Source organism: Hippopotamus amphibius, chromosome 4 (assembly GCF_030028045.1).
Source record: "Hippopotamus amphibius kiboko isolate mHipAmp2 chromosome 4, mHipAmp2.hap2, whole genome shotgun sequence".
NCBI lineage: Eukaryota > Metazoa > Chordata > Mammalia > Artiodactyla > Hippopotamidae > Hippopotamus > Hippopotamus amphibius.
The window spans coordinates 125912356-125938723 of NC_080189.1; the positions used below are offsets into that span (position 1 = coordinate 125912356).

Below are 26368 nucleotides of genomic sequence, written 5' to 3' on the forward strand. Positions count from 1 at the left end.
GGGCTGCTATTTTGAGCTTTCATATTTTCTTGGTGAAGTAAGTCTTTGATTATTATGTAGTGACCCTTTTTACTTCTAGCAAATGTTTTTCCTTAGAGTACATTTTGTCTGATGTTAATCTAGCCACGTCATTTTCCTTTGCTGAATATTTACATGGTACCGTTATTTTATTTCCACTATATTTCTGTCTGTAGTTTATGTGAACCTCTTGCAAACAGCTGGAAACTACCAATTTCTGTCTTTTCACTGGTTAGTATGGTCCATTTACGATTCTTGTGATTACTGGCGTATTTATAATTCTTTCCACAGGATTATTTTATGCTTTCTATTTCTTCTGCTTTTTTTTAAGCCTTCCTTTACTCTCTTTTCCTGAGTTTTTGATTGAATGAGTTTGTCCATATCACTTTTTCTCTTTTAATATTTTGAAAGTTATGCATGGTATTTTGAGGGTTTAGTGTATTTGGCATGTATATCTTAAAGTCTAAAGCTATTTCTAACTGCCTAACTATATGAGGAACTTAAGAACATTTTAAATTCTACCACTCTGCTTTTGATTATTATTGTTCATTTTTGTCTATTGTTTCTTATAATCAATGTTAGTTTAGATTTACACACACACACGTAACGATTTATTTATTGTTTTTGGCAATTTAGATCTTCCTTGTGAGACCATTATCATTCTTCAAAGACATCTTTTTTTTAATGTAAATTTATTTATTTATTTATTTTTGGCTGCATTGTGTCTTCATTGCTGCACATGGGCTTTCTCTAGTTGCGGAGAGTGGTGGCTTCTCTTGTTGTGGAGCACGGACTCTAGGCATGTGGGCTTCAGTAGTTGTGGCATGTGGGCTCAATAGTTATGGCTTGCGGGCTCTAGAGCATAGGCTCAGTAGTTGTGGTGCATGGGCTTAGTTGCTCCATGGCATGTAGAGTCTTCCCGGACCAGGGCTCGAACCCATGTGCCTTGCGTTGGCAGGCGGATTCTTAATCACTGTGCCACCAGGGAAGTCCTGAAAGACATCTTTTAGAAGTTCTCTTTCTCAGGGGTCAATTAATGTTGTTAAACTCAATTTTTTTGGCTAAAAAAATTGCCTTTGATCTTGAAGGATTCTTTGTTCTAGATTAACAGTTATTTTATTTCAGCATTTTGAATGTATTATACTACTGTTTTCTATTGAAATACCAGCAGTCATTCTAATTATTTCCCTTTATATGTAATATATCTTTTCTTTTCTTTTTTTTTTTTGTTCTTCCATAACATTTATTTCTATAGAGCACTAATTATAAAAAGACAGTGACCCAGAAGATGAACACACATCTGCATCAGGGATGCACCTTCATCACTATTGTATTCTCATTGTTTGACACATCTGTAACACAGGCTGGCTGAATTAGTGAACTAATTTATGATTATACAGAGTATCAGTATGGTTAGTAGTCTAAGTATAGATAAATATCACAACAGCAGAATAAAGTTAGTGATTAAGGATGGTGAGACTTTGTGCAAATTACATAATCTGCATAATCTGAATTGTAATATATCTTTTCTATCTGGTTGGTTTTAAGAGCTTCTCACTGTCTTTGGTGTTCTGTTTTTTCATTGCAGTGCATCTAACTGTGGATTTTTTGAAAACTTTACTGAGCTTCCTAAATTTGAGTGTTCATACCTTTCATCTGTTTGGAAAAAGTTTCAGCCTCTGTCTATTGCCTTTTCTTCATTCTTTCCTTCTCAGACTGATTAGGTGGTTGTTAGACTGAATAAGTCAGGAAAATAGAATTAATACCAAGCAGTTCAACAGAGGGGATTTAATATGGTGCTATAGTCTGAATGTTTGTATCCTACCCAAATTCATATGTTGAAATTCAGATAATGATGTTGGGTATGAGGCTTTTGGGAAGTGATTAGGTCATGAGGGCAGAGCCTCACGAATGGTATTAGCATTTTATAAAAGAGACCCCAGAGAGCTAGTTCCTCCCTTCCACCATGTGGGGTTACAGCAAAAAGACAGTCACCTGGAAAGTGGACCCACACCCAACACCACGTCTACCAGCACCATGATCTTGGATTTCACAGACTCTAGAACTGTGAGAAATAAATGTTTGTTGTTTATAATCCACCCAGTTTATATTATTTTTGTTAGAGCAGCCTGAACAGACTAAGACATATAGGGTTTCGTTACAGATGTTTTAGGTTATCTGAAAGCCAAATGGGACAATGAGGCAATCTAAAAGTTAGCAATAGCAAAAAACTGTTGTCACTCCTCGGGCAGTAGAGTTACAGCTAGTCTTACCAAAATGTAGAAGCTGAGGCCATCTAGACCCATGGCAGGTTTGCCCTATGGGAACAGGGACTATTGGGGAGATATAGCCACTGATGGAGACACCACAAAACCTGGAGAAAGCAGAGGAGAAATAACCTCCAACCAGCCAGTCTACTGCCTGTCACTCTCACTGGCAGCATCTAGCAGAGGAGGAAGCCAGTGGGACAAGAAGTTTGGGAAATATAGTTTTGAGATGTCAGCCCCCAGGATTTAGGACACGGAAGGTCATGCATGGATCTGAGAGCAAGCAGACCATTCCAATCTCCCTTGCATATATTTAAACTTGGTTTTCCTGTTTTTCATTACTTTGTTTCCCTGTACTATATCCGGAGTAATATTTTTATTGTGGTAAAATGTACATTACATACAATTTACCCTTTTAACCATTTTTAAATGTGCAGTTCAGTGGCTGTAAATATATTCACATTATTGTACAACGATCACCACCATCCATCTCCACAACTTTTTTTATCTTCCCAAACTGAAACTACTTGGTAAATAATAATTCCCATTTCTCTTCCCCAATCTCCTAGCAACCGCTATTATACTTTCTGTCTCTGAATTTGGCTCTTCTGGGTACTGTGTAGAAACGGAATCATGTGATAGTTGCCCTTTCGTGACAGGCTATTTTTTCACAATGTAGAAGGCCTTCTAGGCCTTCATGTTGTAGCATGTGTCAGAATTTTCTTCCCTTTTAAGGCTGAATCACATTCTATTATATGTAATACAACATTTTATTTATCCGTTCATCCATTGATGGACATGTGAGCTGCTTCTACTTTTTAGCTGTTGTGAATAATACTGCTATGAACATGGATGTACACATATCTCTTTGAGACCCTCCTTTCAATTATTTTGGATATATACCAAGAGGTGGAATTGCTGGGTTGTATGGTAATTCACTGTTGTTGTTGTCTTTTTTGCATATACTGGAATTTTATTTCAATCGCACAATGATGTTAGTATGTAGGAAGTTTAAATGAAACAGTACGGTAAAAATAGCAGAGAACCAAAAACTCTAAAAAGGAAGTACACCTAAAGCATGACAATTCAACATTCATTAGTGTTTCATCTTCAGTTTTGATTGACACTTGATGCTTGCAAATTTTGAAACAAACTTTGAGATCATGATGACTATTCTGAAGAGATTTCAGCACCAGCAGTATGATTTGTACATTCAGTTGGTTTGCAACTGACTGTTAGCTATTTACATAGAGTATAGCACAGATTTGTCACAGGTCAGATCACAGTGTTGAAGGAAAGAAGGACCTTCCTGTAATTAGAAAGGATCCCCTAAACTGCACTCAGCTTAAGACATCCAATGTACAAGAGCACGAAACCATCGTAATAGTGTGGCTCCAGGGAACATTGTTTTGATAAGGAAAATAACCTAAGTTTCTGTTTCCCATTTTAATTACTGAAATCTCTAACAATGACAAAACTGTCACATATGACGGTAAGTGTGTACAGTAATTCAATCAGACTTCTTGGAAAGAACACATGTAGCAATCTGGGATAAGACAGGGAATAAAACATGATTCAACACTGGTTCTTTTTGTTATTTTACACAGACATCATGTTAATATTAGACCAAGGCACAAAATGTTTAGTGCATAAACCACTTTCTTTTTTAAGATCTAGCATTTTTTACTGTAGTCTTTTATCTTACTTTGGACCACTTGTACTTAGTGCTCTGTCCTACTATAGACTGTTTCACTTAACAAAATCAAAAGAATTCACTGTTTTTTTGAGGAACCACCATCGCATTTTCCACAGAAGTTGCACTATTTTACATTCCCATCAGCAATCACAAGAGTTTCCATTTCCCTACACCCTCAACAACATTTTTGTTGTTATTTGATAATAGCCATCCTCATGGCTGAGAAGTAGTATCTCTTCATGGTTCTGATTTTCATTTTCCTAAGGATTAGTGATGTTGAGCATTATTCCATATGCTTATTGGCCACGTGTATATATCTTCTTTAGACAAATGTCTGTTCAAGTCCTTTGCTCATTTTAAAATTAGGTTATTTTGTTGTTGTATTGTAGATATTCTTTATATTCTGGATATTAACCCTTCATCAAATATATGACTTACAACTATTTTTTTGTATCTTGTAGGTTGTCTGTTCACTCCATTGATAGTGTCCTTTGATGTACAGGAGTTTGTAATACATATATCAAAATACAGTAAATATATATGTCAAATTCTTTAGCTCAGATGATCATATAATTAAGAAGAATTGTATGTTTTAGTTTTATGAGCTAGAGAATTATTTTTTTTATTCTGTGAGTGCTAAAGGACTAGAAAAAATATAAACATTGCTGTAGAATGCAGTTTGCTGTAATCATTAAATAATTAGTTGTTTACTAACTGTGACATTATATTCTTAAAGAATAAACAACTGCGTATTCGAAAAGTATAGTTTAGGAGTCATAAGACTTTTTTCTATTCTAATTCTTGAAATTTTTTAATGTTTAGTTTTGAGGAAGTCATTTTAGTCTTCTTTTGCCTTCTTGGGAGTTTTATTTGTTTTAAATGGAACTTAACTAAGTGTATTCAGTTTCCAACATGCCTATGCATTTGTCATTTTGTGATTATTGTTTTATAATGTAGCAATGCATTGCTTTAAATATTTGTCTTATTATGAACTGTTAAAGAGGAAATTCTATTTTAGATAAACTCCTGTTTTTGTTTAATGTCCAGCTCTAGTGCTGCTATTTTCTGTATCTTTTCATGATACTCCAGAATTAATTGCTTCTTTAGCTGGGCTACCATAGCACCTTTTAAAAAAATAATTTTGTTTCTTTCTTTATTTTTTTTTATTAGCTGTGTTTCATTGCTGCATGCGGGCTTTCTGTAGTCGCAGAGAGCAGGAGCTACTCTTCATTGCTGTGCGTGGGCTTCTTATTGCGGTGGCTTCTCTTGTTGCAGAGCACCAGCTCTAGGTGCTCAGGCTTCAGTAGTTGTGGCATGTGGGCTCAGTAGTTGTGGCACACGGGCTTAGTTGCTCTGTGGCGTGTGGGACCAGGGCCCGAAGCTGTGTCCCGGGCATTAGCAGGTGGGTTCTTTTTTTTTTGGGGGGGGGGGGTAAAAATAAAGCTTTATTGGGCAATTAAAGTTTTTTTTTGTTTTGTTTTTGTTTTTTTTTTTTTACACGTAGTTTTTTTTTGTTTGTTTTTTATTTATTATTTTTTTGGGGGGTACACCAAGTTCAATCATCTGTTTTTATACACATATCCCCGTATTCCCTCCCTTCCTTGACTCTGCCCCCATCGAGTGCCCCCCACCCTCCCTGCCCCAGTCCTCTAAGGCATCTTCCATCCTCGAGTTGGACTCCCTTTGTTATACAACTTCCCACTGACTATCTATTTTACAGTTGGTAGTATATATATGTCTGTGCTACTCTCTCGCTTCGTCTCAGCTTCCTCTTCACCCCCCGCCCCCTCCCAAACCTCGAGTTCTCCAGTCCATTCTCTGTATCTGCATCCTTGTTCTTGTCACTGAGTTCATCAGTACCATTTTTAGATTCCGTATATGTGAGTTAGCATACAATATTTGTCTTTCTCTTTCTGACTTACTTCACTCTGTATGACAGACTGTAGTTCTATCCACCTCATTACATATAGCTCCACCTCATCCCTTTTTATAGCTGAGTAATATTCCATTGTATATATATGCCACATCTTCTTTATCCATTCATTTGTTGATGGGCATTTCGGTTGCTTCCATGTCCTGGCTATTGTAAATAGTGCTGCAATAAACATTATGGTACAAGTTTCTTTTGGGATTATGGTTTTCTTTGGGTATATGCCCAGGAGTGGGATTACTGGATCATATGGTAGTTCTATTTGTAGTTTTTTAAGGAACCTCCAAATTGTTTTCCATAGTGGCTGTACCAACTTACATTGCCACCAACAGTGCAGGAGAGTTCCCTTTTCTGCACAAGCGGGTGGGTTCTTAACTACTGTGCCACCAGGGAAGCCCTACCATAGCACTTTATGCATATTTCTATTACCTATCACTTTTTATAAATAGTTATACATTTATTTATCTATCCACCAGTTACTGATCTTTGTATCCCCAAAACTCTAAAATACTTTGCACACATTTGGTGTTCAGTAGTTAATCCCTAATATTTAAAACAGCAGAAATTAAAATTGTGTTCAATAACACTGGCACTGAAAAGGCAATGTTCCATAAAATGAATGTTTTTCCTGGTTGAAAACTCCTACTTCAGGCGTTTAATAAGATTTAATTTGGTCTTTTGGTCTAACTTTTACATTATACAGATGGCATAAATGCTTATTTGCATGACTCAAGTAGATAGATGTAAAAAGTAGTTGTCACTGATTATGAAATCACTAAAGTGGATGATTATTGCTGATTACCTCCTACTTGTTCCTTTGCATTTCGGATCAAAAGCACAGGTTTCATAAGGATTAAGTGTTCCAAGAACTATTTTTAAGTGTGTTTTTATGTGGTGATGTGATTTTCACTAGGCATTCTTAGCAGGTACTAGGTGATGTCCCCTTAAATATAATGAATCAGAATATGATCCTTATTCTGTTTGGATTTTCAAATTCTTTTCAGCTCCTCCTAATCCTTATTTCTCTCCCTCATTTAAAGCTTTTTGGAAGAACCATATTGATTTACTTATTCAGCAGCTATATATTTAACATCTACTGTATGCCAGGCACAGAGTGAGGCAGTGTAAGATTTGTAAGTGAACAGGAGAGATAAGATCTCAGCTCTCAGAATTAACAGATAAGCAAACATGTGCCCGTTTAGCCAGCGTTTACTAATTGTCTGCATTGTGTTAGGCATCGTTCTGGGAACTGTGGATACAGTGGCAAAAATAACCAAGTCTATACCCACTGTAGCTTCCATTCTGTTGGATGAATAAAATATTCAGGAAGACATTTCTAAAGATGTGATATTTGAGCTGAGATATGGTGGATGAGATGGAACAGAAGAAAAAGACTAACTGAGGCCAAACAGCAATTACTAATGATAAATAAAATGAACTCTTCATGTTTGATGCACTTTGGTTTGTAGTTTCTGAGGTGAGAAGATTAAGGAGTTTATTGTTGCTTCCATTTTGTCACTTAATTATTAAAATGAGGGCATCAGTTGGGAAGTTTTATGGGAGGCGATGGACAGCAAAGAGGGAACAATTAGAGGAGAGAGAAATTTGAGGACAGAGATCACTGTGAAATAGTTAATCACCCTAGAGATCAGGGAATGTACAAACCAGGGATGTGTGGTAGGATTGCTGGATTGTGTTGAGGGTCTGCTTGTAAGGTGTTTATCCTGAATTTAAAATGAAACGAGGGCTGGGATAGGGAGGGTGAGAAGGAGTCGTGTTGGGGAGGGGATGTGGGGATATATGTATAAATACAGCTGATTCACTTTGCTGTACAGCAGAAACTGACACAACAGTGTAAAGCAATTATATTCCAATAAAAAACTTAAAACATAAAAAAAAATTTTTAATTAAAAAAAATGAAATGATTCAGCCTAGTTGTGTAGTTTTCTCCAGCTACAGGCACAGGTGTGAAGAAGCTGTAGGGTTTAACCAGAGTTGGTTTTTTAACCCCAGGAGACTGGTGATGGAGAAAGAGAAGAACAAGAGGGCTGAGGGCATTTGCAAGGAAGTTATAATAATTCAAGCTGTAGAATTTATGCTGGGGAAAGAGAAAATGAAGAGGGGATGAAGACTGAAGAGAGTTGATGGATATAAAGAAAGTGAGGAATCAATGGATTGGTGGATTAAATGAGGTTTGAAAGTTGTGGTCAGACAAGTGAATTTCATGGGCTAATATTAGTGTGTAATATTAACACATTTATTAATAGATGTGTTTCTGTGTGTATGCATACATAAACAAGAACAACTGCAGTCAACTTTTTAAAGTTGAAGAGAGTGAGGTTTTGCATAGATAATTGAAAAATTCTGAGGACTGCCACAAGTTCTGGTTTCTTTCTGTTCCTTTTTTTTCTTTGTAATTTTATATGAACGGTTGACTAATATAAAGAGAACATGAAAGGTTAATAGCACTACTTGGAAGATCTTATTTCAGGTTATATATAAAATCTCTTTTTAAAAATCACTTGATCTTATCAGCCATATTCTCCTAATTATTTCTGCACTGTGCCAGGTGCTGGGCGTACAGTAATATCAGGTCAAGGTGGGTTCAGAGTGATCTTGGAGCGCAGAGATGGGATGCAGCCCAAATGGGGTGGAGAGTGGTCACATCCCACATTGGAGAGAATGACATCTAAGCTAAAATCTGAAAAGATAAGTAGCAGCAAAGAAACCATTAAAGTGGGAGGGAATAGTGTATATGAAGAGCCCATGTGCCTCAACTAAGGAGCCTGCCTGCCACAACTAAGACCCAGTGCAACCAAATAAATGAATAAATATTAAAAAAAAAAAAAAAAGATCCTCAAGCAAGAAAGAAATGATTTAAGGGATCCCAAGTAGCTGGTTTGTAGTGTCTGAGGAAAGAGGTGTTGAGACATGAGGCTAGGAAAGTAAGCAAGGGCCATATTTTAAAGGACATGGTAGGTTATGTGAAAGAAATTTCATCCTCAAAGCAATGGGGGACCAGTCATTGACTTTTACATAGAGCAGTAATATAAAATGCAATCATTTTAAAGTATGGGATTTGCTTTGGTGAAGAAATTGAATTTTATCATCTCTAAGGTTCATTCTAAAATTCTTCGACTCATGAGTATAAAGGAGTAAGTCAAAGTGATTTAAATATGTGCCTCTTTTGTTTTAATCTGAAAATAATTAGTAGTGATTAATATGGAGCAGTATTACATATAGTGCTGCTTACAAAACATTATTAAACTCATATTCATCTGTTTGCAAGAAAGAATTGAAATTAAAATTTTCCACAACTCTGAGTACATTTGGTTGCTGCTGTGTATTTTTCATCATATCCATGAAAATGTTAGATAATTTCCCATGAGTTTACGTGTGACATTTAATATCATCAATCAAATGTAGATGAAACTCTGTACTTCTTCTCTCCAGTGAATTAAACTTTTGAGATGCTTCCATTAATTGGAAAAACAATCATCTTTGATAACTTTCCTGATCCTTCTGATACGTGGGAAATCACCGAAACAATTGGCAAAGGAACTTACGGAAAAGTTTTTAAAGTGTTGAATAAGAAAAATGGCCAAAAAGCAGCAGTCAAAATTCTGGATCCGATTCATGTAAGTCACATTGGTTTATTTTTTCCTGCTAATTAACTTTTTAAAAAATATCTGTATTAGTTAAAAATCTGTAGGTATCTTATCTTGATTTGTTTATCACAATGTCAGTTACAACTTGAAGAAAATGTTTCAAAAAAAGTTTCCTTGTTAGAGTTTCCTTGTTCATATGCTTTACATATATAATAAAGCGCAATAAGTACCTGATAAATGAATAAATATATAATACAAATAAGTATATAAATATTACAACTCTCAACAGCTTAGTAGCTGATTTAATATTATTTTAGATTTCAGAGTGTTGTCAGAATGCAGACTTATGGGTCTAGAAGTAATCCTAAAATGTTATCGGGACCAGATCTCCTTTTCTTCCTGTGTTTATTTAGGCTTCAGGCAGAATTCCTCTTATGCCAAACCAGAAATATTTTTTTAATTAAATTTCATTCAAAAAAAGGAAGTTAATTTTCAGGTTTACTTAAGTGTTTCCAAAGCAGAAAAGATGTTCCTTTATAACCAGGGTGAGGGTCCTTGTGAAGAATTGAATGTCATGGTCAGTCCATATGGCCTCTTTTTCAGCAGTGCCCCAATGGGCTGCAGCTTGGCTTTTTTGGGAAATCCACTTATGATGAGGGAAACTCATCTTTCTGTGCCTTTAAGAGCATGTGGAGATGGATTTTTTTTTTTTTTCTGAGGCTGAGAGCTGGAAGTTTGGGAGCATTTTCAGCTACTGGGACATATGTAGCTCTCCCCCAGCATGTGGGGGAGCCAGAATAAGCTTAGTGATCCCATAATCCCCAAACCTCTACTGAGAGCAGCTTCCCCAATTACTCAGCTCTTGCAACGTGATGGGAGGGCGGCGTGATGGAAATGATGTGATGTGTGTGGGGAGGGCATCGGAGTCCTCATCCTTGTCACCGCTCTTACACTCAAACTGTAGGACCCTGCAAAAGGTCTCTGGACCTCTGTTCACCTTGGGGTTTCTCTTTCTTTTTTGATAGTTTATTCCTACTAAATCCATTTAGCAGAGGCAAGGGAGGGTGGGGATTTCTTTTCAAGTAGTAAGTTAGATACACTGGAGGTAAAAAAATGAGAAGCACTGTGCCCAGGCTTCACTGATGCTGCATGTCTTCATGATCCCCTGTTGGAAAGTTCTTACCATTCAAACTGAGGGAAGAGAGACAGAGATAAGGCTGTATCAAAGTAACTGTACGTCTGGTCTTTGCAATTGTGGGTCTGTCGTTTGGTCTTCGCTGTTAAGGGTTGGGGTTCATGGTGGTGAGAGAAAGGGCTCCAGCCTGATCCCAACGTCTGACCCCATAATCAGTGTCTCCCATTCTTCTGCTTCTTTATGGACAAGAACAAATGACTGGTGAATACATGTAGCCGTTATTCTTTCATAATTTACTCATGTTTGTTATACTACTAACCTTATAAATCATGTTTTGTTCTATTGTTTTAATGAAACATATAGATTCATAACTATAGTATTAAATGTGTTCTTTTGCTGATTTTCTTCTTGTCATAGTACATCTATATTTTCCTAAGAATTCTTTATTTACTCTTCATTTATCATGCCACAAGTCAAATAAAAAAGATTTATAACCAGGAGATTATAATCTTAACAAAATGAATTTAAATGCACCCAGGCATTTTGCAGAGTGGCTTTTTAAAAAAAAAATATTAAAAGGGTTTTTACTGTTATGGATTTTGAAGTAATAATCTTCTCTCCAAGAAAGGGAGGAAATGAGCAGAACTAGAAGGTAGGAGGCAGCAGACTAGTCCTGGATCTCATGCTAACCAGCTCTGTGACTCTAACTGCCCTGAGCTTTTAGTTTCTTCCTCTCAAATTAGAGCTCTGGTTTAAAATGTTTCCAGCTCTGTAGCTCCATGATTCTGTCTTAAAACAATGAGGGCATTAAATGTTACCATAAAATATTAGAAGTCTTTTTCTTATTTATGACTCTGTAAGTTGTTTCATGTATATGTGATTTTCCAGATACATGACTAAGTGCTTGGTCATGTTTGCATTTTTATTGACAGGATAGCAACCTATTCTTCTACTTCGGGTGGGTGGGCCTTTAGCTGACTAAAGGCTGTATGACATCTTATATAACTTAACTCTTTCACTTTTTTTGGAAAGGTAGGAGTTCATTGCATGTAGGACTAGTTTTAATAGCCTTCAAATACCCCGTACTTCAAAGAAACACAATGAAGCAGCTAAAAGTTTTAATTTCAAATCAGTGGCTTTGCCACTGAAATAAAGTTAACAGTACAAAGAAAGAAAAATCATCGGAAGGAGTTCTCCACGTATGTGTCTTTCTAATTGCGCACATAGAAAACAGCCTTTTATTTATTCCTTTTCAGTGAAATTAATATAATTAAAGATGTACTTGATTCTCAGGAAATTCACAACCTTTCCCCTTATACGGTGAAATGAGAAATTTCAATACATAGTACTGAGCACAGTAAAAAGTATTCTGACCTTGCTTTGACAAAATTCTACATTTGGTAGTCTAAATTATGTTTCTTTGACTTCATTCATGTTTTTCTCACTGTTCTCTCCCCATGACTTTTTGAAAGTAGGATATCGATGAAGAGATTGAAGCAGAGTACAACATCTTAAAAGCACTTTCTGACCACCCTAATGTGGTCAGATTCTATGGCATGTACTTTAAGAAGGATAAAATAAATGGAGATAAGCTGTGGTTGGTTCTTGAGGTGAGTGTTTCAGTGTTATTTCACATGTGGAAATTTGCGGTGTGGTCTTGGAATGACTTAATGTTTATGTAACATCGACCCCATAAAGCAGTTCTTCTAATATGTTCCTGGCTGTTCACATCCTCTGTAGAATGCTGTGCCCAGTTCTCATCTTGCCATCTTCAGAAACATTGGGAAATGAAAGAAAACTAATTAAAGATTAAAAGAAAACGTTTCCACAATAAAAGACTAAAGAAACTAGGATTATTCTTCTTGCAGAAGAACAAGCTAAAAAAAGACTTCATTATAATTTTTATTTATTCATCCATATTTTGTTCAACTGACATGTGACTGAGGCTCAGTGCCAGGTGCTATGATATGAGAGAAAATTAATGTAGCTGAGGCTTCATTAGACAAAAATGGTGAGCTGCTAATTTCTTCTTCTGGCATCACTGAGTACTAATGACATAAACTATAGAACCAGATACGGTTGGTCCTCCATATCTTCGGGTTCCACATGGTTGGATTCGATCAGCGTGATCTGTGGATAAGGAGGGTCAACTGTATTTACATTTATGGGGAAAAAAACCTTACTGGAAGTGCTGTTGAATACTGAATAAGTTGCCAAAGGGAAATTAGAAAGTCTGCCTTTTCAAGTCTCTCTAATGCAGGAGTACTACGAAGGTGTCCCACTAAGGTAACTGCCAGTCCTAGAAGAATGTGGTTTTTCTAATTTTCATTGAATATTTTTATTCAAGTTCAAATAATCATTAATTCCGATAAAATTTTTAAAAGCTGCTTTTATCATACTCAGTGCTAGTAAAACCTTTATTTGATCACCTTTACAGCATCTATTTATTGTATTCACATTATTTTATTTTGTTAACTGAAGTATAGTTGATTTATAATGTTAGTTTCCAGTATAAAGCAAAGGTGTGTGTGTGTGTGTGTGTGTGTGTGTATTCTTTTTCATATTCATTTCCATTATGGTTTATCATAGGATATTGAATATAGTTCACTGTACTATGCAGTTGGACTTTGTTGTTTATCCATTCTATATATAATAGTTTGCATCTGCTAATTCCAAACTCCTAATCCATCTCTCCCCTGCCCTCCTCTTCCCCTTGACAACCACTAGTTTGTTCTCAAGTGTCTTGTATTCACATTATTTTATTAGCATTTGGTTATTCAATTTCATTTTTGGAATGTACCATTGATTTTCCTGCACAATAATCATTTATAAATTATATTGTCTCCATACTTTATACTTTTCTATTATGGTTTTTTAAATGAATCTACAAGTAGTGATCATTGTAGAAAATACTTGAAACTATAAAAAGAACCACTGTTAGCTCTGAACATATGTCCTTCATCTTTTTTTGTATGTTTAAAATGATTGACAATATTAGTTATGAAATTAGTGCATTTTCCCAGTTCATATAATTTCAGATAGACAATCATTTTTATCTTTTAAAAAATAAATACATCCACTTGATTAATAAAAAGCAAGTAAAACCAAAGGGCTTATATTACAGAACAATGTTAATGTAGGTCCAGGTTAGTGGTGCCACCCTTTCCTGAGCAGGTAGGTCTGTGCTTTTGCTGTATTGACTGCCGTACCTGGAAATAAATGGCTGAGCTTCTCTACTCTTTCATTTCCTAATCTGTATTCTGAATTTTGGCATGGTTATTAATTGCACCTCTGGAACCCTACATCTTCCTACTCCATTCTGGAGGTCTGCCAGGTATCTGACCTCTGATATCTCTCTGCTGCTCACCTGGGTTGAATCCACTGTTTCTAGATCACGTGGCCTCCTCTTTCCAAGGTTACTTCTCTGTTTTGCACATCATGAGTTTTGTGCCTTACTCCCTTATCCACTGTACTGATGTCACCAGATCTCGAGTCCCTTCAGTTCAGTTTTTCTAGGGAACAAAACCCCCATCTCTTTGTGTGTGTGTGTGTGTGTGTGTGTGTGTGTGTGTGTGTGTGTGTGTGTGTGTAGTGCTCAGGCAGGCTCCTGGATGTTGATATTTTGTATCTGGGGTAAGAGGGTGTCAAGTCTTTTGATTAGAGACCTCCAAAGGATCTCTTTTTTTGTGCCCCTCCCCGCCCACCTCCTCCACTTTCACTGTTTCCTTGCCCTGTCTGGGTTAATCTGCTCAGGTGACCTCAGAATAACCCGCACCTAGTGCTTTAGCTTGTGGCTTCCTCTGCGTTGCTCAGTCACTTACCACGCAGTCATCTGCCTGCCATGTTGAAAAATTTTGCTGCGATCTCTTCTCCACTTCTCTCCCTCTTTGTTCCTTTTTCTTTTGTGGTTTTATATGTTTTTATTCCTTTTCTAGCATTTTAATGGAGATTCATAGTGAGGAGAAGTAAATGTATATGTTTAATCTGCCACCTTTAATTGAACCAAAGAGTCTTTCAAAATTATAAAATAGAATTTTCAAGAACCTTCTCAGAATCCAAAACTGTGTATTATTTTATAGAAGTTTAAAATGTTTTTAAATAACCTGTTGTGTTCTTTAAAGGTAGGCAATTTATTATGATTTCAGAGTTATTTTGTATTTCTCAGTTTAGTTCAAGACAGCTTTGTATTTTTAGTTAAATCACAAATTAAAACAAAGCAAAACTTCTACTCATCTCAACATACTTACCTAAGTAACAGAATATAAATTATGAAATTAAACCATTTTACCTTAAATTAATGGAGTATTTTAAAGAATTTACTTCATATTTGTGTTTTTGTATTTGAGGTGTGGTGCTCTGCAAATCCTTAATGCAGAATAAAATTTTTATCTTTGTGTCCTTCAGAGCATTTTCAGCAATGCATCTTTAATTTTTTCCGTATAGAATCATCAGAAAATTAGCATTTGAAGATTCAGGTGTTCTGACTAATGTAGGCCTAAATGGGCAAGGGCACAAGGTGCAGATCTTTGCTCAGAGTTTTAAAATATTGAATGAAATCAGTCATTGTCTTTTATGCCTTATAGATTCCTATTCTAATTATATTGCCATTTCTCAGTATTGTCACTCAGAGGTAGGTGTGGGTTGGAGACTCCTGATCATAGTTAAATGTTCTTTTGAGAGAGCAGAAAAGATTGATTACAATGGTTTTGGAACATCCAGTACAAGCTAAGTGGCTTCCTGATGTAATGAATCAGCAGAGACTTAACAGCTTCTTTGAACTTAAATTTTATTTATATATTATTATCAGATGGAAGTATTGGAAATATCCCTAAAAGGCTTGAGAAAAAAGAATGAAAGTTAGTTTATTAAAATAGTTTTTCAGAAATCTGACCTATTTGAGTTTACAAAGTGGGGGGGAAACATAGAGAAAGCAAGAAGTTGGCAAACTGTACCTATGATAATTGACTTGCATATGCAAATTAGACTAATTATATATACACATAAGTGGCTAGATGTATAATTACCTGATTTATAAACATGAATGGTGCAGGTGCTGCTTTAGAGGCACTTTCAGAAAATTGGCTTGTGGCATCAATACTTTATTCTACAAAATGACTACTAATTACATCTCTTATCATAATAAAGCCCCAATAAATTATTTTGCATGAGGATACCAAAAAGATGGCCAAAGAGGGGTTCCGGTGTTACCCAGAGTCATGCTAACAATGCTAGACTTCTAGTGTGAATCTGCATAAAGAAGGTGTATCCCAGAGGGGCTGAGCCACTCATGACATCCCTCGTTATCAGCCCCGCATGTGCATGGGGGACGTACCAGCACAGGCAAACTCCTGCCCAGAGATTTTTCATCTTGAAAAATCATTTTATTTATGTTTCAATCCAGAATGGAAATTCCAAGAAGAGGATTACTTGCTCAGATTTTACAACCCTTTACTTCTATTATTTAGTTGTGATTTTTTTGAATTATTGCTTTCACTTTGATACAATTTTTCTTCCTCCTGTAATTTTCTTTCATTTTGTTATGCGATAAATTTTTGAGCATGAGTGATACACAAGGCTCTGTTTAAGAATTATTCCCTTCTCAATTCTCTGTATGCTCATTTTCAGAACATACAGAAGAGCACTAGTTGCTAGCCTTCTGAAATTCCCATTACATACTTGTAATGAAACTGCCTAAGAAGAGAAGGGGTGCAAAGTTTTCTTTTGTGGGAACTGAATGTTTTTTTTTACAAAACGTCTATGGGAATTTTTACGGTCACTTAGTATGTTAGGTTTTCCTAATGATGTCAGCATGAAGGGAGAACTGATGCTTTGTTTTGTTTTACTTATGCCTCGTTTTGAAATACCATACTTACATGAATGTTTGCTGATTGCTATCACATCTCTTGACCGACCTGCTTTGCAAAGTGTCGATGCCTCTCTTGCTTAGTGTTTCCTTTAATTCCTAGTATTTACCCTGGAGGGTCAGGAGCAGGATGTAGGGGAACCTCGGGGGAAGTGGTTGGGTATCTGCATATGATTATCACTAAACCTGCAGACTAAAAGACAGTCAAAATCGAGTTAAATCAGTCTGGTATTAGGCATTTGCTACTGATGAGCACGAAGGACAAAATTATAATTTCCCCTTCCTTGGTTGGATGAAGAGTGACACCTTAGGTACATGAGGAATGCAGTCTTCTGTCTCAGAGTCTGTTTGTCTGGTGTGTCCTCAGCCATAATGGAACCAAAATTTAGAGTTAGGACATCTTTCTGTCAGAAGGCCGTTTCCCTGCTAATCCAGTCTTAGCTATAATTGCTCCTTTCGTGGTGGTACTGCAGACTGCATTCTGTTATTTATCTGAATGGGTCCTGATTTGTTCATTCTTAATAATGACACTGCTTTCTCTCATTGCTTTCTAATTATAGCAATTTTTCTTTTTGAAATTATATGCTTTTCAAGAGAACAAAGACTGGAAATTACAGGTGGCGTTTGGAAGCACAAAAGTTCAGTAAATAGTCATAAAGCCTCTAAAATGCACATTTCTGGTAACGAAAGTGGTTTTCATGGACCTAAATACTACTTTCATATATCATGCATTATTGGCTATTCTGTTCTTATACTTAGATCTGGTAAGTAAGACACGGTCCGTCACGAGGAGAGGAAACTAGGATGACAGAAAGAAAATGAGTTAGAATGAATGAGCAGTTTCTGTTTGTTCAGCTGTTTAACCCTTTAATGTTGCTGCCGTGGAGATAACATGTACCTGGAAGGGGACGTGAAGCCCCTGCAGGCTTGTATGTGTGGGAGGAGGCAGGGGTGCAGGGCAGGGGTGGAAAGCTGGGCTTCTGAGCCGCTCTGATGGGAGAGCCTTGTTCCTTCCTTGCTTTGGTTGTGCGCAGTGGAGTAGCAGACTGACAGGCGGTTCTTTTCATACTCTTAGGGATGAAACAACCATTCCCAGCTCTCATATAAAAGGCTGTTATTTGGTGTACTCACAACAGAACATGACAGACAATTACCTAGAGTCATCTCATTTTATTTTTTGTTTAGTGGGCAAGATGGAAAAACAGTATAAATGTACTTCTTTACATTCTTATAACCCAGAAAATATGTAAATAATGTATATAATGCTGGTATGTCTTTTTTTCCCTAATAGTACTTCAGTGCTTGCAAAAGCATCTGCTCTCTGAATAGGACTGCAAGTTTATAGTATTACCTCAATGGGAAAAATATGAGATGTTTTGCCATTTGGTAAATCAATATATTTTGATCATGCACGTTAAAATATTTTTTCTAAGTTTTCATTTTTGTCGTAGATTTCTTGTTGCTCACATTACCAATGTTTGATGGTGTTTTCTCAAGAATTCTGAAATGCTTGGGAGGGTGAGGGATACTCTTCTATATCTTGATGTAGTGGTTACAGGATTGTATACAATTACCAAAATACATCAAACTGCATACTTAAATGAGTCCATTAGAGTCTGTGTCAGTAATAGCTTAAACATATTGCCTCTAGTTTACACATTAGAAAAATAATGCAAAAATTGTAAACATTACAAAACTACACATTAGGAAGTATCTATTAGGCGATGGTGCCATTCTCATTAATATTTTGTCAGTATTTCATTGGAATGCAGAATTTGCTACATTAATATATGCATTTTATTGACATTGAGTCACACAGTTCACACTTTGCAGAGGTACCTTCCATACCTTGTGAAAAGATGACCTTCTCTGTGCATGTGTGTGTATGTGCATGCGTAGGTGTCCAGGACTAAAGTTTATTCATCCAGTCATTTATGAATTCCATAAATATTATCTATTACTTTGAGCCAGCCATTTTGGTAGGTTTTGGGCCTTCAGTAGAGAACAAGACAAACTGTCATCTTGGGGCTTAGAGTGTAGTGGTGCCCAAAGATGATTAAAAACTAAATAGACAAATTAATTAAATAATTATACATTGTTATTGATACTATGAAGAATATAAATGGGGTGCTAATAAAGAATGAAAAAGAAGACCTTTTACAAAAAGAGAGGTCAAAGAAGGCTTAGCTGAGTCGGTAAGAATTGCATAGGGTAAAGTAAATATGCAGTTCATTCCCCTGGGTGCCGTTCTTTTTATTTATTTATTTATTTATTTTAAAAATAAATTTATTTATTTACTTATTTTATTGGCTGTGTTGGGTCTTTTTTGCTGTGCCCGGGCTTTCTTTTAGTTGCAGTGAGTGGGGGTTACTCTTCGTTGTGGTGCGCGGGCTCCTCATTGCCGTGGCTTCTCTTGTTGCAGAGCACAGGCTCTAGGCGCGTGGGCTTCAGTAGTTGCAGCACATGGGCTCAATAGTTGTGGCTCACGGGCTCTAAAGCGCAGGCTCAGTAGTTGTGGCGCATGGGCTTAGTTGCTCCGCAGCATGTGGAATCTTCCCAGAGCAGGGATCGAACCCATGTCCCCTGCATTGGCAGGTGGATTCTTAACCACTGCGCCACCTAGAAAGCCCAAGTGCCCTTCTTTTTGAATGGAAACATATAGTCATTTTTATGTTTTATGATCTACTGCTTAATTCAAGAATATCTGCATTTCCTTTAGTATATTTTAATACTTCACATTCATTTGAAAACAAACATCCGTTAATTTTTTTTTTTACTTTTTTTCACATGTGAAAGGCATTTTATGCTGATTGAACAAGAGTAAATTTCATTCACGAGCATATTTGAAGTTTTGCTAATTCTAGATGAGGATTTAGAAAAGTCGTGGTGTTATCTCATCTTGAGCATCTTTAGAAAAAGAGCAACTGTGAATTAACTTGTGGCTTATTGACATTTGGCCCCATGGTCTGTTTAATAATAATCCGTGTTAGTTGTATTTGCCTTCTCCTTTTCTTTTCTCATTTTAACCTAACTCTTCTTGTAGTTTCATTTAGAAGACTCTTCCCCATTCTGAGAACTAAACCACTGTTCCTGCTTAGGCAGCACCCAGATAGTAGAATCATTAGTTTCTAAGAAGACACTATAAGGGGTCTGATATAACTTGAATTAATTTTGTATGCTTCTTCATTATTAGTTTAGGACCTTTTCGAGTGTTCTTGATGTTAGCAGCTAGATTTTAAAAAATTGATAGATTTTATTTTTTTGAACAGGTGTAGGTTTGTGGAAAAATTGAGTAGAAAGTGCAGTTTCCCTAAGTCCTGCCCCCTGCCCCCCACCCCCAGTTTCCCCTGTTAGTAACATCCTGCACTGTCATGGTACATTTGTTACAGTTGATGAGATGGTAATGATACATTATTATTATTAACTAAAGTCCATCTAGGGTGAGTTCTTTGTGCTGTAGATTTTACAGATATTTTAAAGAGTATGTTTTAGAGTAATTTTAGAGTCACAGAAAAATTGAGAGGGAGGTACAGAGATTTCTCATCTGTCCCCAGTCCTCACACATGCATAGGCTCCCCCGTGATCCACATTCCATATCCGAGTGGTGCGTGTGTTACAACTGATGAACCTACATCAACACATCATCAACATCCAAGGTCCATAGTTTACGTTAGGGTTCACTCTTGGTGGTGTGCTTTTTATGGATTTTGACAAATAATGAGTGTGTCCACCCTCACAATGTCATGTAGACTTGTTTCACTGCCCTAAAAAATCCTGTGTTCCGTCTAGTCATTCTTCCCTTTCTCTTCCCTGAACCCTATTAGTCATTGCTCTTTTTACAGTATCCGTAGTATTGCCTTTTCCAGAATGACATGTAGTTGGAATCATACAGTATGTAGCATTTTCAGATTGCCTTCTTTCACTTAATATGCATTTAAGATTCCCCTATTCCTTGTGTTGGTAACTAGGTTTTAAAGTCAATTGAGAGTCATGTCTTCTGTTTTCTTGGACACTTTGAATAATAGAGAAATGTTCTGTAATAATTAGACATCCGTATATGATCCATACTTCACCCAAGTACAAAAATTAATTCAAAGTGAATTATAGACCTACCTCTATATAAAACCTAAAACTTCCTGAAGAAATTGTAGGAGAAAAATCTTGTGACCTTGGATTAGACAAATATTTTCTTGATGTGACCAAAAGAAAAAACACATTCCATAAAAATTTTTAAATGATTAATTTAGAACTTCTGCTTTTCAAAAGACATTTAAAATAAAAGGGCAGGCCACAGACTGGGGAGAAAATAGTTGCCAAACACCTGATAAAGGACTTGTACCCAAAATATGTAAGGAACTCTTAAAACTCAAGAATGAAAAAATAAATAAGTGAAAAATGAACCCCAAATTAGGACACTTTACCAAAGAAGTTAAATGAATAGCAAATACATAAGTGAAAAGATGGTCAATATCATTAGTCATTAGACAAATTGAAATTAAAATCACATGAGATACCATTAGAATGGCATTTTAAAAAGTCACAACATCAAGTGCTCATGAGGACGCAGAGCAACTGGAACTCTCGTTCACTGCTAGTGGGAATGCAGAATGGTACAGCCACTTTGGGAAATAGTTTAGCAAATGCCTAGAAGGTCAGACAATTCCCTCTCTTCTGTATTTACCCAAGAGCAATGAAAACCAGTCTCGGAAAAGCTTGTGTGTGAATGTTTACAGTGGTTTTAGTCATAATTGCCAAACACTGGAAACGACTCAAGAGGTCTTTCAATTAATAAATGGATGAACAAACAGTGGTTTCTCTATTCAATGGACTACTCAGTATTAAAAAAGGAACGAGCAACATTAAAACAGCATTAAAGACGGAATGTACAACAAAATAGATGAATGTCAGATTCATTGTCACGAATCAAAGAAGCTAGACTTAATGGGCTACACACCTTGTGACTCAGTCCTCATGACAGTCCTGCAGAGACAGCACCTCAGGGACAGAAAAGAGATTAGTCATTGCCAGGGGCTGGGGGAGAGGTTTGACTACAAAGAGACATGAGGGTAGATTTTTGCATGATGGATTTGTTCTGTATCTTGACTGTGGGTATAGTTACATGACCATACATTGTCATTACTCAGAATTGTATGCTAAATTGGGTGAATTTTATTCTATATAAATTATGCCTCAATATACCTTACTTTTATAAAAACTAAAGTGTATATCACCAAGAATCCTGTATTCTCAACTTTACTAGTTGGGGAAAATAACTATGTCAAAGAAATATTGATACTGGAAAGTGGTATTTGAACTGCTTAGCGCAAACGCTGTGATCACATTAGTTCTTTTTTCAATTTTTATTTTATTTCCTGCACATTTCTTTATGGCTCCTTTATTCTCCCTGTAAGATCCCTGCTGTCACTAACATAATAGTAAATAGTCAATCACAAAAGATGCAGCCAAAGAGGCCACACTTGGGAAGAGCCATTCAGTCTCCCTGCAATGAGTTTTGGAAATTTAAAAACTGGTCCTAAAACTTGGTTCTTTTAAATAAGTGCTTTGCAATTTAAGGACTCTGAATTTCTTTTCAGTCCATTTTGAATAATTTTGTGAGCCAGCTGTGTGGAGGCAGTGTGACCCTGTATTCCGCTGCCAGGACAGCAACCCTCTTCTGCGTATCCAGTTAAAAAGTGTTCCGTTTTCTGCAGAAGAAAATGCTGGTTTTGCAGTGCTAGGGCTGCACTGACTCCTGTAGAAGATGGAAGTTTTCTTTGAATGTGCAAAGACCCAGCTATAGATGAGGTTGACTCTAAGTGTTCATTTGTGAGTTTGTGTTTAGATTTTAAATATACTTATTAAAGCAATATCATACATGATGGCTAGATCGACCAGCCAGCCCAGACCACCTGTTGGGAGATCATGATGTGTCATTATTAAATGTAAGGCTGGACTCTAAAGTCAGGCTGTCCAAGTTCAGATCTTAGCTCTGTCACTACCCTGTGATCTTTTCCAAGTTACCTTATCATTTTGTGCCTCACTTTCCCAATCCGTAGTATGGAGATGCTAGTAATACCTACTTCACAGTGGTGAGATACAAGAGAATGCATATAAATGGGTTAGAAATGTCCTATCATAAAGGATGTGCTCAGGACAGCTGTTATTATCTTTTTTTTTTTTTTTAACATTTTCCAGGCTATTCTTACAATTTATTCTCACATGAATTTTTTAAAAATTTTATTTATTTATTTATTTATTTATTTATTTATTTATTTATTTATTTATTGGCTGTGTTGGGTCTTTGTTGCTGTGCGCAAGGGTTTCTCTAGTTGTGGCAAGTGGGGGCTACTCTTCATTGTGGTGTGCAGGCTTCTCAATGGGGTGGCTTCTCTGGTTGTGGAGCACAGGCTCTAGGCGCGTGGGATCAGTAGTCGTGGCTCAAGGGCTCCAGAGCGCAGGATCAGTAGTTGTGGGGCACAGGCTTAGTTGCTCTGCAGCATGTGGGATCTTCCTGGACCAGGTCTTGAACCCATGTCCCCTGCATTAGCAGGTGGATTCTTAACCACTGTGCCACCAGGGAAGTCCCACAGCAGTTATTATCTAATCCATAATGTATCAGAAGTGTTCAGGCATCCAATAAAATCTAATTACAGTGAGAAAAAGGTTGGAGAGAAAATGTGTTCCGTATTTCAGACGAGGGTTCTAGGAATACACCTCCTCTCGCCTTCTTTCTCTACTTTCATTCAGGTCAATAGAGTCAGGGAAGTGCCAGGCTCTTGGTTTCCAGGCACTGAGGTGGCAGAGGAGGCCCCATAGTTCAGGGTAAGGGCAACGGGACCATGAATCAGAGCCCTCGGGAGGAGAGACAGAGCTGACAGCAAGGGCTGAAGGATCAGAGGTTAGGGCATCAAGTGTTCAGGGGTCAGAGCTTTACTGGGACCATATACCTAGTTATCTCCGCTCTCATGTTCCACTGCTGATGTCAGGTCTCTTCTGCAAACAACACAGCCCCTTTGAAAGTTTACTGTGGGACTTCATATTACCTAACTTTGGAGAAACGTGGATGTGAAAAATTCCCCTACCATGTTCTTCCCTTTTGTTTTTCCTTTTAGATTCCTCTACTCTTGGGAGGTGGGGAGGGAGGAAGCTAGGAAACATGATATTTAAAACAATTTTCTAAAATACTATTTGTAATCCTTACTTCAATGCACTCTGAAATTTTAGCAGAAAGGAGGTAAGGTTTTAAATTAATGCACATGTGAAACAGCCATGTGTTGAGGTCACAGAGTCTATGACCATGAATTGAGGTCATAGAGTCTATTGTACTATTAATTAAACTGTCACAAATAAAGGATGCTTTTAAGCCCTAGGTCCTAAAATTTAAGACTAATTTGTAGAATTGTAATTCTTATCCTTAAATTTGAAAGCCAAGCCCAGCACTTCTCCAGATTCTCTTCTAAAAATTAATTCATATGGAAACTGTGTTCCAATAATTAATTGTACACCAGTACAAGTTTATATGTTCATTTCGTTTATGAAACCGTAAATATCATGGGAACAATGGTTTGAAACAAAAATTTGGAACAGTTTTTTTAAATGTTTTGAGAAAACCTTTTACAGGAAGTACTTAAAATGTCATATGCATTTTAATATCTACCTTGAAATATTCTTTTATAGCTGTGCAACGGAGGATCAGTGACAGATCTTGTGAAAGGATTTCTGAAGAAGGGCAAAAGAATGAGTGAGCCCATAATTGCCTATATTTTACGTGAAGCGCTGTTGGTAAGGAGGTTTAAATTGTTCGTGCATTAATTATGAGGCAGTTCTAATTAAATAAAAAAAAGGGTCCTATTTTTAGCAAAACATCACTGCATTAGTATTTATTGATGCAAGAGTGAGATGCAAAATCTGAAATGTTTAGCATAATTCCCTTTTTCCATTAGAAATCTACCTTCCTTGTGTCAACAGAAACCTGAGTTTTGATTTCCTAGGTATATGTCTGATATTATGACAAAGGTAGATAATGTGTATTTTTACTAGTAGGTTTTTATTTGCCATTATTTATTTATTTATTTATTTATTTATCTATCTATTTACTTATTTATTCACTTAACAGCCATTATTTAAAATGAGTATATAGAATGTTTTTTTCTTCTGAGATCAGCACATTTTAAATGAAATATTTGCTAAGGGCTAAGGAGTATGCTCTGGTTTTTTGAATTTTTATGTAGTCCAGAGTGGAAATGATGTATTTTGATTTGACTAACTCAATGTGAAACATTTAAGAACCTTTGAATGTTAATTTTAACATGTATTTCCTATTGATTTTGTATAAATGCATCCATCTGAAAAATGTGTATTTGATGCTTTCTTTAAAAGTCACTATGTATTTATTTCCTTCTTCTAGGGACTTCAGCATTTGCATAACAACAAAACTATCCACCGTGATGTAAAAGGAAATAACATCCTGTTAACCACGGAAGGTGGAGTTAAACTTGTAGATTTTGGTAAGTTGTGTTTGAATGCATGGATTTGGGCTGCAGAATGACTCTTAGGATGTGATTTGATCATTTTCCATCAGACTGCATTCTAGGCATTGAAAGTAGAGGGGAAAAGAAAACAAATATCTCATTGAGGTAAGTAAGTTGCAGAGATTTTGAAAAACTTAGCAAATGAGAGATTCCCAGAAGAAAGAGTGACTTCTTTCAAGTCAGCCAGCCTGTGGCTGTAACACCCCTGCCACAGTATGTGTGGTTGATTCTCTGAAATAGAGAGTCTCCAAATGGTCACACTAAGTCTAAATGGTAAGCCCAGGGCCCTTACTATTGATTGCTTTCCTGCTGGGCAAGTGCCAAAACCCAGGATTTTGAGACATGAGGGGAAATCTTCAGATGTCTCTGGAAAAATGTCTTCCCTCCTAAGGAGGCAGCACAAGTAAAGATGTTCTCTTTCTTCCTTGGGACCTTCTGTGTCTTACTGTCATGGCTGCAGCCACCTTGTTCTATCCTGAGATGTTCCATCCCAAGTGGAAAGGCAGCCCTGAGAGACGGGAGGAATGAGGGTCCTTGGTGACATAATCCAGCCAGTAAATCAGCTGACTTTGGTACCTTGTCCTTTCTCTGGACCGTCTGTCATGTGAGATAATAAATTTCCATATTGACTGAGCTGGAGGCACTGTAGCTCCTCCTCTTCCAGTTGTCACAATGACTTCTCCCCCCTTCTCATTGGATCCCCACTAACAAGCTACACCTGTGAGAATGGGTGACGTTATTCTAGGGTGTCTCAGTATCCTTGTCATCCTCCCCTTCTGCGCTCAGGCTGGGTAAGGTGTCTCTCCTTGTGCATCTGTATCCTGTGTATTTCTCCATTTCTGTGCTTATCACATAGGATTGTAATGGTCTATTTGGTCTTTGTATGTAGATAAAGATACTTAGGCACATAGATAGACTGAGTCATTACGAGGTGGGATTGTGTCATCTTCTGTTTTGTAGACCTAATACTTTGGGAATAGTAGTTCAGTAAGTAACAGTTGAATGAATGCGTGACTCTTCCTTCATTTTGCATTTTGGAAAATGAAGCTTAGGGAAAGTAATCAATTCACTTTAGAAATTAATTGTTTTAATCCAAGTATGTAGCTCTCTAGTGATCTGGCTTCACCCAGGAATGAACTTCAGAGCATCTAGACGGGAATAGCTGAATAGCGTGTCTTTCAAACTACCACACATGCACCTTTTTTTCCCCTCAGCTGAGCATTTGAAAACTACGCAGCAGCAGTGAGCTTGGCAATAAATTACTGATTAATAACTGGGATGCAGCTAGTGTGTGTTACTAGTTGTGTTCAGAGCTGTGCA

The 26368-nt window shown here is 36.8% G+C and overlaps 1 protein-coding gene across 1 annotated transcript in view; it reads left to right on the forward strand.

The window, feature by feature from the left end:
* Positions 1-26368, forward strand: part of MYO3A (myosin IIIA) — a 197314-nt gene that overhangs the window by 6274 nt on the left and 164672 nt on the right. The window contains exons 3-6 of the mRNA XM_057732602.1: positions 9365-9549; positions 12130-12264; positions 24195-24299; positions 24925-25024. Of these exons, the coding sequence (XP_057588585.1) occupies positions 9382-9549; positions 12130-12264; positions 24195-24299; positions 24925-25024 (508 nt within the window). The 5' untranslated portion in view covers positions 9365-9381. The remainder of the gene's footprint in view (positions 1-9364; positions 9550-12129; positions 12265-24194; positions 24300-24924; positions 25025-26368) is intronic.